This window comes from Stegastes partitus, unplaced genomic scaffold (genome assembly GCF_000690725.1).
Source record: "Stegastes partitus isolate 25-593 unplaced genomic scaffold, Stegastes_partitus-1.0.2 Scaffold1963, whole genome shotgun sequence".
NCBI classification, from domain to species: Eukaryota; Metazoa; Chordata; class Actinopteri; family Pomacentridae; genus Stegastes; species Stegastes partitus.
This window is the reverse complement of record NW_007579694.1, coordinates 85,276-101,151: the sequence shown is the minus strand read 5'-3', so window position 1 is coordinate 101,151 and position 15,876 is coordinate 85,276. Positions and strand designations below refer to the sequence as shown.

The 15,876-nt window shown below is 39.7% G+C and overlaps 1 protein-coding gene across 2 annotated transcripts in view; it reads right to left on the bottom strand.

The window, feature by feature from the left end:
* The window catches only part of LOC103373366 (androgen receptor-like), a 28,527-nt gene that overhangs the window by 8,798 nt on the left and 3,853 nt on the right, over positions 1-15,876 (bottom strand). Inside the window, exons 2-5 of one of the 2 annotated variants that reach the window (XM_008303238.1) lie at positions 13,247-13,401; positions 12,910-13,026; positions 5,693-5,971; positions 1,265-1,409 (exon numbers count right to left, since the gene is read on the bottom strand). In XM_008303238.1, coding sequence (XP_008301460.1) covers positions 1,265-1,409; positions 5,693-5,971; positions 12,910-13,026; positions 13,247-13,401 — 696 coding nt within the window. The remainder of the gene's footprint in view (positions 1-1,264; positions 1,410-5,692; positions 5,972-12,909; positions 13,027-13,246; positions 13,402-15,876) is intronic. The other variant, XM_008303239.1, reaches the window with a different exon arrangement.

The window sequence follows — 15,876 nt, the reverse complement described above, 5'->3', positions numbered from 1 at the left end:
ACACCTGTACAAAAAAAACAATTACTGCTTACGTGCTTGTGTCACAAATAGAATGGTATGAGTGATTAAAAAGAAAACAAAAAAAAGGCAAACACAATGCTCCACAGTAGATGCATTAGTTTAAAGATTAAAGCAATAACCAACATATTTTTGTCCACAAAAACTAGCACACTAATGGACCTCCTCATTTATTAACTTACACAGTTTGGCCCAAACAGCAGACGCAGAGCCGTCTAACAGCTAAATTCTACACACAATTACATGCAAATAGCTTAATTTATTTAATGTACTATTTCCAAAGTCGGGCTTTTGTGATTAAGTGTCCAAATTAACAGTTTAATCAATATTAGAGACTATTTTTGTTCGATTTCCTGATGTTTGTCTGCTTGGATAATTTGAACAATTACTTGGGGGAAAAAAACAAACCTTTACTTATTCTGCACAAGTTTGCTCAGCACAAATCCACAACGACAAAATGGGATTCAATCAGTGATTATTTTTTTGCTATGTGTATTTCATCGTGCTTTCATACCTATCGTGTATTGTGGTTTGATGAGAATGAAAGCGGTTTATTTTGACATGGATGTAAAAACTCAGTTATGGAGCTATAAAATCTAAACTATAATTCTCCCTTGTCCAATAAAATACATTCAAATGCAAATTCAGGGTTCATTAGGACCAAATGTAGTATGTAACATATACAGATGTTGCACTTTAAAAAAAAAATAAAATAAAAAAAAGTCAGGTTTTGTATCCTATCAAAAACTGTTTAGAGTTATAATGTAAATCATTTCTGTCATTATGAAAACTTGACAAATTATTATCAGTGAACACAAAGCTTGTTTGAACAGCTTTGTGGATGTGGACATGCAAAAAAGAACTTATACACAGTAATGTAGATTAAATTCTACATGTTTAGAGTTGAATAGCACATTTAAATGTAAAGTGTAAAAGATCCTGTACCCTGTATGTCACCACATTACACCCACGCTAAACACTGAAGAGATAACAATTAAGCTGCATTATCTACTCCCAGATTTCTGTGACAGTAAACATTTGATGGATCTAAATAGGAATTTGTAGCCATTAGTATTCCCCACTAACACTCACACAGACTTCACCACTGTTGATGAAATATTCAGATCAGAAACAGCTTCACTCTGCAGGCCCAATTTCACAGTAACAACAACAACAACAACAACAACAACAAAACACCTAAGGAGGAAAATGAATGAAAGTGATGATCCTGAGGAGCTGTACATACTCATTGAAGACGAGGTCTGGGGCGAAGTAAAGCATCCTGCCGTTGACATTCTTGTACGACCTCCATCCCAAGGCGAACACCATCACCCCCATCCAAGACTGCTGAATGACTGTCATCTGGTCGTCCACGTGGAGATTTCGAAAACCTGAAGGACAAACATTTGGAATGATAAAATATAACACAATTTTAACATGGTGTATTTTGTACTAACAGAACCATGAATTCTTACCAGACCTTACCAGAACACCGTGTAAAATCACCCAAAATCTATCAAAGAACCCATTGTAAGTACACTGAGAAAACGCACCGGCTACTCTGGAACAGTTTTAATGGGTTTATCTCCTATTGTCATGGTCCCGGCTGTACCTCCCCCTCAGCCATATTGTTTCTGCCTTTTCTTTCTCTTCTCCTTGTGTCTCTTTTTGGTCCATCTGTGTGTTTGGGGGCATTTCGCTCCAACTAAACCTGATACTCCTTTGCCAATCCAGATCCAGCAGTATATCGATCCATCATTCTCTGCAAGATCTTTTAGCTCACCAATGTGGTAATGACGCTACAGCTGAGCCAGTTAAGTTTTCTCTTGTCTGTAGACCAGCTTAGTGTCTCCCGTGCTTCAGATACATCATTGGAAGCCTGGTGAGTTTAGCTCTTGGACTTGTGGGGTTCCTCAGGGATCTGTTTTAGTGCCACTACTTTTCAATCCACAAAATTCTCTATGGTGGAATCACTGGGAGGCATGGCATCACTCTGTAGCTATGCTGATGATACTTTCCTTTATGTGGCAGTGTTTCGTAATGACTAATTGATGCTCTGGATGTCATAACACGCTTTGCAGATGACATCAACTAAAATCTCAACAGGACTGGTAAATGAACAGGCTTTTATTTAAAAAAGAAAAAAAAAAGAAAAAAAAAAGAAATGATATAATATTGGATATGTTTCATTTATTTGATTTGCAGCTTAGCTAGTGGTGTCCGCAGTTTAGACCAATTGTAGTGAAATGGTTTTTAGCCATTTTGCTGCCCACTGCTAAAATCAGTTCCTCTTGGGACTTAGATATGCCAAACTGTGCTCTATTCTATAAATGAAACTTGTCTGCACTGTTATCAAAGTTACCATTTTCTGACCATTTTATTCTTGTAAATCTTTTACCTTTTCTGTCCTTTTCATGTTAACCTGAATGCTGCATGTTTTTCTATTTTACACATTTCAATGCACTATGTGAAGTACTTTGCGTTACCTTTATGTATGAAATGTACTATATAATTAAATTTACTTTTCCCTCTACCTTCGGATAGAATGGACAAAGAAATAAGCAATCTAAATGTGTAACTTTGGTTAAGTTTTTCTTTTCAGGAATCATACAGAAAGACCAATCTCAAGAATGGGGATGTCAGTATCTAGTCTGTAATCAGCAACCTTCTGGTTACTAATCCACTTCCTTAACACTCTGAAAACCAAAGCTTTCTGCTCTGGTTAAATTTTTTACTCACAGCATAAAGCCCTTCATCTCTGTGGAAAAAGCACAATCATGTCTAGAAGAGCAGAGTGTGTTTTGTGTTTGTGCTATGTGCTCTGTGTAGTGTGACACAGTTAAAATTCATAAATAAATAAATATTTGATATTCGATTTTATAAAAATTAGAGGAAAATAAATGTAATCAACATGTGCAGGGTTTTTACAAAATGCATACCAGTGTTACTGGAAAAAATGGGTACTCTTGATATTTTAATACTTACAGTTTTAATTTTTTACCATATTTGTCTCCTGTCTGCTCTTTGTAAGCACAGCCTGCAGTCAAAGAAGTTCAGCCAAAAAGTATCTGAATATTCATCACTTGACTGTTGGTTGTTGGTCCTTTTTTTTTTTTTTTATTTAATTAACATATATATATATATATTTTTAACAGGATCTGATTAAAGCAGAAGGTTTATTTTTTGACAGATTTTTAAATGCAACATGTAGAATAAAATGAGTTTGATAAACATTTTCAGCTTGGACTGGTATGTCACTGATGATTAGCTCAAAGACCAAGTTAAACATCCAACAATTCCTTCTCTTCTTCTGTTCATTTTCTAAAAGATTACATGCCTTTTAAACCCGGCAACGATTTTGTATTTCAAGGGGCTCCATGTTCAGAAACCGCAGTAACATAGATTCAAGCTGAGCACAGATGCCATGCTCAGAGAAGGACAATACTGCCAACTTTTTATCATTACTTTCAAGTCCCATGGGGTTCAGCTGTAAAACTGTATCAACAAATGTCTGAACCACATATTTCAGGGTCCTCATGGTTACAGTATACCATATATTATTATCTAGCTGTGCTGCAAAATTATTAAGACATCTAATTTTTTCCCCCAGCCATTTAATTATGGGTTGGAGGAGAAGGGTGATATCCTGTAACTGGAGAAATTTTCTACTTAGAATTTAGGAGAAATCATCAGGCTGTAGTGCTGCAACCCCTCTAGTTTGCGTTTCCCAGTTTATGAGCACAGTGACACTTCTTTCCTCATGCCACATTTTTCCTATCAGACAAAAGTGAAAAAAAAAACACAGGTTGCACCTCAAAAATGTAAGAGAGCTGTTTCACTGCACTGTGTTACGGGTTTGAAAGCACGTATGAGATGGAATCATATTCATTATTTGAAAAAAAAAAAAAAAAAGTTCAGACTCCTAACAGTATTTGAAGCTGCTGTCATTTTTTTTAAATCTTAAAAACTGATCAAATTGTTAGACAAATATGATGGGGTACTGGTAGTGACAAAGCCACAGAAATTAACACATCACTCTGCAATTTCTCACAGTTTCTCTGTGGAGCATATTGGCATTCTTTAGCTTGCTGTTTTGGTCAGATTCTCCCTCATTGCTGTCATCAATGTCACACAACAGGCAGCTGTTTAAAGTTAAAAACGCTCACATTAATCCACAATGCAGACTAACTCACACTAACTGGTGTGCAAAGTGAACCCCCCAAAAAAACCCAGACCAGACGTTTCCCTCTGGAGTTGGAGGGAGCAAAGCAGAGAAAAAAGGAAACTGAATAAAAGTCGTCACATCCATCAGGTAAACATTCACAACCTTAGAAGAAGGCAAATGTTGCTCAACGTCTGCTGAATGTGTAAAGAAGTAGGAAACAAGTTCACCACTAAAGGTGATAATATGCAAGTGCACCACTTGTTTCTGCTGCCACCAGCTGGTCACAAAGTAACTTAATGCATGTTTGACATTGAAGCATTAGCATCCCTTACATAATTAAAGTATGTCACAAAAGTGAGTACACCCTTCACATTTCTGCAAATATTTCATTGTATCTTCTCATGGGACAACACTGAAGAAATGACACTTTGCTACCATGTAAAGCAGTCAGTGTACAGCTTGTAGAACAGTGTAGATCTATTGTCCCCTCAAAATAACTCAATACACAGTCATGAATGTCTAAGTCAGTGCTCAGACCACCACACTGCATCAAATTGGTGTACATGGCTATCATCCAGAAGGAAGCCTCTTTTAAAGATGATTAACAAGAAAGCCCGCAAACAGTTTGCTGAAGACAAGCAGACTAAGGACATGGATTACTGAGACCATGTCTTGTGGTCTAATGAGACCAAGATAAACTTAGATGGTTCAGATGGTGTTGAGCGTGTGTGGCAGAAACCAGGTGAGGAGTACAAAGACAAGAGTGTCTTGCCTACAACCAAACATGGTGGGGGGAGTGTCATGGTCCGGGGCTGCATGAGTGCTGTGGGACTGGGAAGCTACAGTTCATTGAGGGAACCATGAATGCCAACATGTACTGTGACATCCTGAAGCAGAGTGCAATCCCCTGCCTTCAGAAACTGGGCCGCAGGGCAGTATTCCCACATGATAACGACCCCAAACACGCCTCCAGGACAACCACTGCCTTGCTAAAGAAGTTGAGGGTGAACATGATGGACTGGCCAAGCATGTCGCCAGACCTAAACCCTACTGAGCATCTGTGGGGCATCCTCAAACGGAAGGTGGAGGAGCATAAGGTCTCAAACATCCACCAGCTCCGTGATGTCATCATGGAGGAGTGGAATAGGATTCTAGTGGCAACCTGTGAAGCTCTGGTGAACTCCATGCCCAAGAGGGTTAAGGCAGTGCTGGAAAACAATGGTGGCCACACAAAATATTGACACTTTGGGCCCAATTTGGACATTTTCACTTAGGGGTGTATTCACTTTTGTTGCCAGTGGTTTCGACATTCATGACTGTGTACTGAGTTATTTTGAGGGGACAGTTAATGTACAAGCTGTACACTGACTACTTTACATGGTAGCAAAGTGTCATTTCTTCAGTGTTGTCCCATGAAAAGATACAATAAAACATTTGCAGAAATGTGACATACTGTAGCTTCTAAATCTGTCTATTCTGAACAAACGTCTGCTTTAACCGGTGTCCTACCTGGCAATCCTTTGGCCCATTTGACCACTTTGACCAGTTGTCTCTCTCCCAGCTCGTTGAGGCTGGTGAGCAGCGTGGCGGCTGAGTCTGGTTGTCCACAGTCGTGTCCGGCGTTCACCACCTCGGGCTCAATGGACTCCAGGATGTTGAGGAACACCAGCTGGGAGTTGAAGCTCAGACCCGATTTAGGGGAGATGTTCGGGATGACCTCTGCTGAATCCTGCACAGGGTGATCCTCTTCTGGGTTCTTGTGTTGTCCAATCTTCTTTAGCTTGCGTGCTGCAAACAGTAGCAAGGAATTAAAAACCTGTCGGCAATTGAAGTGATGGTAATTATTGTTTGCACCAACGTGTCACCCAACTATTTAACAGGTATGTGTGATCCTCAGCCAAACTGTTTTCGCAGGCGAGACTAAATGATTTCACAGTCAGATAGTATTTTTGCACACTCAATTGCGCAGTATTTTAACGAGAACAAGCAGCCAAAAGATGTTGTTGACTAAACGAGGTGTGTCTGTAACAACCCAACATCAATGGATTTTTATTTTAAGACTCTTTATTGCACAGACGGTCCAATTCCAGTTAACTGTGGGGTTCAGAATGAAAAGACAAAAACATACATCTTGGTATATATGAATTATGGACTACTGAGCAAATCAACAAATTACATCTGACCAGGTCACCATTCCTAAATAAGACAATCAAAACACATGCACATTAACTGTTCTGTCCTCTGAACATCAGGGGAAACTATCAGCAGAACCTACTGTGCTGAGAATTAATGCAATTCTACTTTCCAAATCGTCTGTTAGCAATGTCTCGTACTGCAACTGTGGATTTTAAGTAACCTTTTTAAGGGCAATATCAATTTTACTCAACAATACTCAATACAGATCTACTAATAGCTTTGAAGATATTGAATCATATTTCATTTGAAGGAAAACTCCCTGAGCAGATGAGCCTCATCTGATGGAAAGGCCTATCGTCATCATGTGCGAGTCCTTACTGGTGATGTGAAAGCTTAAATGATTTTTTTTTTTTCTCTTTTGCCTCTGAAGGGTTCTAACAAGATATCCTGGGATAATACAACTCGGTAAATTGTGCATATTTGCTTTAAATTTGTGTTTCTTCATGTGCTGCAAGTATGTAAGGATTCAGAGGACAAAACTGAAAGCAACAAATAATGTATGGTAAAAAAAAAAATATATTAAAAATGGATCCCCAAATCGAGCAGTGACAAAGCTGCAATTCCTTCTCCCTTAAATGCTGAAAATCCTGGAGCAGCTGCTCCATATGGCAGCCTGCACTTACACACTAAATTGGACCACGATCCTTGATTTGGTAAAGTAGACCGCCATGTAATCAGTACTGCAATCGTAATAGAAAGATTATATTCTGTTAAACAGCTGCCACATACAGTTGGCTCTTTAACAGACAGGTTTTTCACCACACTCAAATCACTGACTGGTTTCTTCCACAGCCATTAGAGCTGTCAACAGTCAGCTCAGCCTGTTATTTCAGACTGACAGCTGTGATGGAGTGAGTGACAGCAGAATACCCATGATTTTACGAGAGCACCGAAGAACAGAAAGTTCTTTCAAAGGGCAACGAAGATCATTAACTTAATAATGTAATTGATATCTAAATACAATTAAACCTGGAGGAGTACTATGAAGAAAGACAAAACACGGCAAGAACTGAAGTATGGGGCAACATTCAATCCATTTTTATCAGTGTTGACTGACAGTAAAAAGTAACTGTTAATTGTCGTGCGATTGCTTCTTGCTGCTTCTGTGTCGAGGGTGTCTCATTAAAACCGTAGCCTCGCTCTTCGGTTCAGTTTGATAAATATTGACTTGCCAGTTTTAGACACGACTTAAGTCTCTCTCAAAAGTAGCGGGGTTGAAAGAAAATTGCAGATTATATAAGATAATTTGTAAGTCTCACATTTCCACTCCTGATCCGATGACAAATATTTCAAGCAAAACTGGTTAATTAAAAAATCTTCCCTGGGATTCTCAACTGTGAAACAGGCAGGCATCTGATCTTTACAGAGTACAGTGTAAATAGGTTGGGTTGAACTAACCTTAACATCTCCATACTTGAGCTGAAGCCAATATAAATACACAGACGCCCAAAAGGTGGATTCCATGCAAGAGTCTCTGTGACACTCGCAGATTTAGTCTAGGAATGCAACAATTAGTGAGGATGTTGTTAACTGTCAGGATGAAGAGTTGGCACTGGTTGGCCAGGTGGCTGAGCTTCGGCGCTCGTTTCTGTTTCCAGCTAAAACTGACCTCCAGGGAATAAGCTGCAGACTTATCCATTACAAACCCATTTTCCCTCAAATCAAATTGCACATGTGGAATTTATCGCCCATTTTCTGCTCAGTGGGCTCGCATTTTTGGTTCACTTGCTTCTGAGCCTGTTACCAGTCTCATTGTCATTATAATCACCATCTTTATCATATCTGTCTTTTTAGGCTGCTTGATTGCATAAAAAAATAAAATAAAAAAATAACACAAAGGTCAGTTTAACACCTTTTCCTTCTCTGAAAATGCCTCTGTGTAAATGTGAGATTTCGCAGATCCCACTTTACTCTCACTTTGGTGTCCAGGTTGTAGATGTCATTACATCATTATTTCACCGATGTAAATTGTGTTTCTGGAAGGGTAGGCTGGAGCGGCGTGACACAAAGAGAAAGAAGCGCGAGAGGTCTGATAAAAATCGCCTGCCGCTTACAACCTCCCATTACTTAGTATCAGATAAAAACCAGAGAAACACTCACAAAAGAAGGGAAATACTGAATGAAGTACGAGTAGTAATCAACAACATACTCCCACTTTACCATAAATAGACAATAATGAGGTTATATTAACACGTAATGGTGTAAGAGCTTAGTTTTATGTTCTTATAATACCACAAAAACATCACTATGTGGATGAACATATCAGGTTAATTGGCTAAACTTTAAACATAATTTGGTGATAATAAGGTACCAGAAGATTATTGTTCTCAAATGAATCGGGTTACATTTAGGTAATTTTCTAGATAATAATGGGATGGTGTCAAATTTGCATTTACATAAAAGTTTTAGGGGAAATGTCAATATTTCAAGGGTGGATGCAAGCCATTATCCTTTCTTCTAATCCTGTGGTTGAATGCTTTAGGTCAATGACTTTAAGCTGCACATCAAAGGCCAGAACATTTACTTGGCAACACGTGTGTAGTTTCTCTGTCAAAATGACAAGTAAGAGCTTGAAAATGCAAAACATGCTGGTGCCGAGCTCCATTGCCGTGCGTATTGGCTCTTCAACTACTGTCCTGTTTTGTAAAATATGCACTTGTTTTTTTTGTTTTTTTTTTACTGTATGTGTTTTTCTGTGAGGAATTCTAATATTTGAAGGTTGACATTAATTCTTCACAGAGGAAGCTGGTAGTTACAATATGACACTAATGTTGCCTCGTAACAGAAACGGTATTACTCTTTCCTGCATCGAAACATGTCTTTAATATTTCCTAAAGGATTTGGTATTACTGTAAACAGATTTTCTTTGAGCTTTTGATTCATCATTGGACAAAATAAGATGTTTCCTTGGACTCTAATAAACAGTATACGAGGTGTGTCAGAAAAATTTCAGGACTGGTGTCACAAAAGACATATTTCAAATCCAAACTAGAAACTACAAGTTTTCCCTTTCGAAGAAATCCCCCTGGAGTCTAACACACTTTCCCAGCCTTCTCTTCTCTCCGTCGTCACAGCCATCTTAATGTCGTCGATGTCTTCAAAACGGGTCCCCTTGATGACCCCCTTGAGCTTGGGGAAGAGGAAACAAATCCCACGGAGCCAAGTGGGGTGAGTAGGGAGGTTGCTCCAGCACGGCGATGTTCTTCTCAGGGCATTGTGAGCAGGCGCATTGTCATGGTGAAGCCGCCACGACTTGTCCAACTCTCGCCTCTTCTCGCACACTGAATGAAGCAAACGCCGCAGGATCTCTTTGTAGACGTCCTGGTTGATCATAAACTCGTAGTTTGGGTTTGAAATATATTTTTTGTGACAGCAGCCTTGGAGCTTTTCTGACACACCTTGTAAGTGGCAGTTTTAGCTTTTTCTAGCATTCAGACCGTAGACTGTACATAAAAGATTCATGTAGCAACATTTGTTTGTGGACTACCCAGAAGTTTGCCATTTGGCAGTCGCCATTTTGGTCTTTTCAAACTGAACATAACAAGCAAATTGGTGGAGTGACATGATGGCGTCCTGTCAATCACGAGGTAGCCCTGCAATATGCCCTGCTTTATTGTCTATTTTGCTCTAAGCGGGACCATAGTTTACTAAATGACCATTATGCTACATTTTTAAAAAGTCTGGAAACTTGCCGTTGAGATTAGAAACACATTTGGAAAATGTTTATCGAGCTAACAGATCAAGTGAGAAGCAGAGTTATCATCATATAGACTTCTACACAATCTGGCTTTTTTTTTTTTTTGTTATTGCGACCAGGTGAGTCGCCCACTGCTGGTTATTAGAGGGAAAGCAGGCTTGGAGCACTTCTGTGTTGGCGTCACATTTCAGACGTTGGTGCTACACTCATCTTATATATAGATACAGTGGCGCAGTTGGTTAGCAATGTTGCCTCGCAGCAAGAAGGTTGCCGGTTCGCGACCCGGTGGGGGCACCGGGATCTTCTCCCCGTGCAGCATGGGTTCTCTCCGGGTTCTCCGGCTTCCTCACACAGTCCAAAAACATGTTGAGGTTAATTGGTGATTCTAAATTGTCCGTAGGTGTGAATGTGAGTGTGCTTGGTTGTCTGTCTCTAAGTGTAGCCCTGTGATAGACTGGTGACCTGTCCAGGGTGTCCCCTGCCTTCACCTTGAGTCAGCTGGGATAGACTCCAGCCCCCCATGACCCTAGTGAGGATTAAGCGGTGTATAGATAATGGATGGATGGTTAATCAAGAAACTCATCATCGTTTGCCATCTTGCTCTATTTTACACCTCTTTTTGGGGTTACAATAACAATATATTACCTTATCATAACCTGCAGTACCTCTAGTACTTTCATTAAGACTGGGCTGTAATGCTAAATACTTCTCCAGAGGGCAAGAACTCACTGCAGTAGGACGTCATTATTGAGTTACCATGTTATTGTTATCATGTTACTTTTTCAAGTTGCCAGAGTTTCTGTCCAACTGAATTTTCGGATTCTGCAGCACATGTTTAACTCGATGTAGAACTAGTAAATTTAGTGTTGGTGGCTACCTTGATGTGTAAAGATTTGTGTCACAGAATTAATCCGCAAACAATCATATGAGAACTCTGCCCTGCAATTAAGGTAACTAGTATTACCTGTCTGCGGATAAAGCCTGCTAATCCCTTGAGTACACACCCAAAACTAAATTATCCACTAACATGCACAGCAAAGAAAAAAAAAAAAAAAAAACTTCCTTCAAAGCAATTTCAGCGAGGCATGAAACATAATTACCAAACACATGTAATTTTTATGATTCATCTGGCATTGGCCTTTACAGGATAGTCCTATAACCTCTGCACTGCCTTAGTTGCATTAAGGAACTGTAAGAAAAAGTGTCAATTATCAATTTAAGTTCAACTCTCCCTTGCTGATTGTGAAAAGGAAGTCAGGTCCAAGGAAGTCTGCAGCTATAAAAGCTTTTTGTATGATATGATCTTCAGTATGATACGAAATGCAAGTTTCACTGCAACACAAGAAGCGAAGGCGGCAGATGTGCAGTGAAGTTCCTCCAGGTTGTGGTACAACAAAACTGCTATCATGGTTTGGCAAAAGTAAATTCCGTGCTCCATTTGCGGGTGTAATTAACATTGCAGAAATAGTACGGAATTCAAATTATAAAAAAACAAACCCTTCGACCTAGGACTGGGATTCAGTTTTGAGCAGACTCCTAATACAGCGAAAGCATCATTTAGAGATTTCACTGCTTCTCTTCAGCCCTCCCAAACGAGAAGGAGTAAAACAAATAACACATGTAATTGATATGATCTGTGATTGCAATATAATTCAGGGATATTTGGTCATTTAATGAATCTAAATCATTGGGGTCAAATTACAACTCTCCCTTTCTTTAAGGATTCTATGATTTGACTTTAAAGCAGCTTGAATAAGAAAAAAAACTCCAGGATAATAAGACGAAATGTATAATTTTTCTGCTTCCACTTCAACAAATTATTGCCACAAATTTCCCAGTGAAATGCCGGGAGTGAATTACATGTCTATGATGAGAACATAAGTGAAAGGATCTTTTAAGCCACAACTAGAAAAGGTGTGCCTTTTTACTACAATCACAGCATTAGATCACATTTTCCCTCCATGGGTTTGTCAGTGACTGGTGGCAAAATTACCAGCATGTCTGCTGCTTTAATTCACATGTCTCATGTCAGCTTTGTGCTTCCAGTACAATTTTCACCGTTAACAGAATGAGAAAATGGAAGAGAGTGAAAATTGAACACAAGACTAAAATTAGTCCACTACATGTCAATCTTTACAGCCTAATATGACGAGCAGGTCTGGGTGACAGTAAGGAGAAGTGAATGGAAGAGGTCTAAATTGCATGGCAGCTCAGTCAGGGGCTTGATTATCAGTAACATCCCCTATTGTGATGATGCTGCAATTGAAGAGAGCCAGCTAAGATGTGCAGTGTAGAGAGAATAAAGTACTTGGTCTTGGGAAACCATTAATAGTTTCACTTTTAGGACTTTACTTTCTCTGTAGTGTGCTTTGTTCATTTAATGTGTGGTGCACAGTATTTACTGTAGTCCATACTGAGTGTATATATACATCCTCAGCATCTCCTCTTGTCAGTGAAATGTACCAACTCATCCAAAACAACAGCTGCAGTTACGTGCATTTTGAACCTGAAAAATCGTCTTTTACAACCCACACAGGCAGGTTTTGGAGTTTCAAACAAACCTACAATGGCTTTTGTAGGTCATTAATATTAACATGTCACTGTTAAAACAAACAAAAAGACCTCCATTCCTCCTATATATACACATATAAACACTCAGTATGGATATATATGCACTCTTGCACTGTACACACCTTTATCTGAAGTGAAATGTGACTGACGCTATCATGTATTTACAATAAAACAGTCAGTGATTAGTACTGCTATCATAAATGGCAGCATCAAGTTAATCAAAGCTATCAATAATAGATTTCAGTACGTGAATCCATCCCACCTCCGAGAGTCATCCCAGCTTCAAAGCACTTCTTCAGCCGGCACGAGGGGCAATTCTTCCTCCTCAGCTTATCGATGGTGCAGTCATTTTTGCTAGCGCACAGGTATTTCTGTTTGCCTGCACAGGAAACAGAGAAAGCACAAGTAAGTGAAAGTGTAAAATACTGTACACATCTCTCAAACTGAAAACCGAAGGAAACCGGTTTACCTGCTGAAAATTGGCATCATTAAAAGCAGAAAGAGGAAAGCAGGCTGTAAATGAAGTGGTAACAGAGCAGACAGCGAGGTGCTCAAAGTGGCGGACACCAGAATCCTGAGCTGGACCGCTTTGGCTTTACCTTCTGCAGCTCTTTTGAAGAAAACTTTGCAGCTGCCGCAGGTGAGTGCGCCGTAATGGCAGCCAGATGCCTCGTCGGAACAGATCAGACACGTCCTCTGTGGGGGGAAGAAGAACTCCATGGGGAACACGTGCTCTCTGCCGGCCTCGAACCTGCTGTCAAACATACAAAACACGACTTGTATGAAGCATTTAACAGTAACCATGCAGGCACTCATTGGTGACTGACATTTGCTTTAGCTCTGATATACCCTCACACAGTATTTTATTATTCATTACACATTTTACCTTGTTTTTAACATTTTGTATTATTATCTTATTATCTTGTAAAAGCGAAATGGGGACGAATGAAGTCTAACCTTGTGCTCATACATCTGAACTGTCCCACCAACAAAGTGGTTACTATTCATTCTCCTGAGACGTGCTTAAGTGTCTCTGTGGGTTATTTAAGGAGGGCAGAGTGTGATGACTTGATGATGGTGTGGGAAAGACTGAAGCGCCGGCTCTGAGGCCAGAGGGGGAGTGAAGGGAGGGTGGGGTAGGTTGGGTTTAGCTGCTAGCCTTGAACACAGAGAGATTGGAGAAGACTCAGACATAACGCTGCCCCGGTGACGCGCAACTTAAGATATCAAGGTTTGGAGTAAAAGAGACAAGGATGAAGCCGAAGCGAAGAGCCTCCACTGCGTCCGGAGCGATTTCCTCCTCCGTACGACTCTATAAGGAGGCTGTTTTACTTTAATTCAGTGAGCTTTCTTATGAGAAGCAGCCGTTTCTCATTTTAGGTAAAACTTCCGGTGTTCACAGTTTTAAATTTGATGTGAATTTTTTGTCTAAAGTCCAGACAGGCTGTGAGAAACGAGAAGGGAAGCTTAAACAATGAGAATCGAGGTGATAAAAAGCAACAGAAAAATCTCATGCAGCCCCTGTGCACGCCCGGATCCTTATGCCAGCATTCTGAGGCCACATGACACCTGCTAACAGCCTCCACTGTAACAGACACAGTAACAGTATAGCTAACTGTACACACTGACCCCTTCACAACTTATGGCTGCAGCCCCTCGCCAGACGTAAACACATTATAATAGTTATCTAGGCTGACGCACACCTCAATAAATCTTGCATTTGAAAGCGAGATTGCTAGACATGTTTACAGGCCACATTGACAAAACAAAGGTCGTAAAACAAGTTTTTTTTTAACGACCTGTCGTTTCTTTTTACGAGGCGACTCAGTTAATTATCGTTGAATGATGAAGCCCAAGGGAGCGCACCGTTTGTGACTCATTGTGTAGAACGTAAAGGTGCACAGTGTTATCTTTAAGTATTTGGGAATCATCAACAACAGTTTTTGTGAGAGGATGTGGCACACCGCAACAAAACATAGGCACCTATCTTTAGAAGACGTTAATCAAAATGGGAGTCGATATTTAATCAGGAAGTCTCATAAAAGTAACTTGTTCCAAACAGCGAAAAATGAAAAACATACAAACACGCAAGATTTCCAACTAGAAATTGTAACTTTCAGTGTGTGTTGTTGTGGTTTCATTCCCGGTTACACGGTGCCCGATAACAGCTCGCTAAGCGTGGCGCTTTAGTGTGGAGTGTTTGAGACGAAACCATCCTGTGATCAGAAAGTTTCTCCATTTACAAGCAAGCAGCTTTTCAGTTATAGACGGTGTCAGACTAAATATAGTTTGGATGTTATCTAATGAACCGATTCTCAGGCAGAGTTTAAAAATACAGACATTCATTCTTACTTTTCACATTGTGTTGTTAAATGACTTTTTTTTTTTGACACACAGGCTTGAATACTGATTATTGTGTGGCACAGCAGCTGATTTGTGTAAAGAGTTTTGATAAAAGGTGTGATCCTATTCAGGTTTTGGTTTTTTTTTAAAAACAGGATTTATTTTACAGCAAAAAATATAAATACATGACTTGCACAAGAAACAAATATGTCCACTGACCCGATCCACATCACACTGCTACTGAACCACCTTGTGCCAAACATCTGGACAATTTTTGAATTTAAAAGAAAAAAAAAAAAAATAGTCTGGAGTCTTCTGGTGTTTTCTAGCTATAAAGCCAAGAAAAAAAATCTCATTAAAGCCCCTGTCCATTCACAGTCCTGTTTGATTCATGCAGGAGATTATTAGGACTACTCCCACCTCTGTGTGTTTAGTGTGCTGTGTTGCATTCACGATATTTTCTATGACGCTGCGTGAGCCAATTCCACGTTTGCTGACCAGCTGCATTTCAGTGACCTGCATTTTTTTTTTTTTTTGCACAAACCTGCTTCAGCTTGTTTGATTGAAATATATCTCTCTCATGTTGTGTATACAGGACTGTATGCTTGGACTAAACAGCTTAGTAAACATCTGTTTTCACTCATGCACTGTGAGGTCACTGCATGCACTTTCTCCTTGACGTAGAGGGTCAAGCACGATGCATTTCTGGTCTGATTGCGGACAGATCCGGAGTACTGTAAGCGTACCAATAAAATCACCGACTACTTTTTTTGCATGTCCGCATATTTGCTTCACACACACACACAGATGAAACAAAGTCCAGATTCGAGCCACTTTTCGCTCTTTGGTACAGTCCTCATAAATTTCTTCAGATCTGGTCGATTGC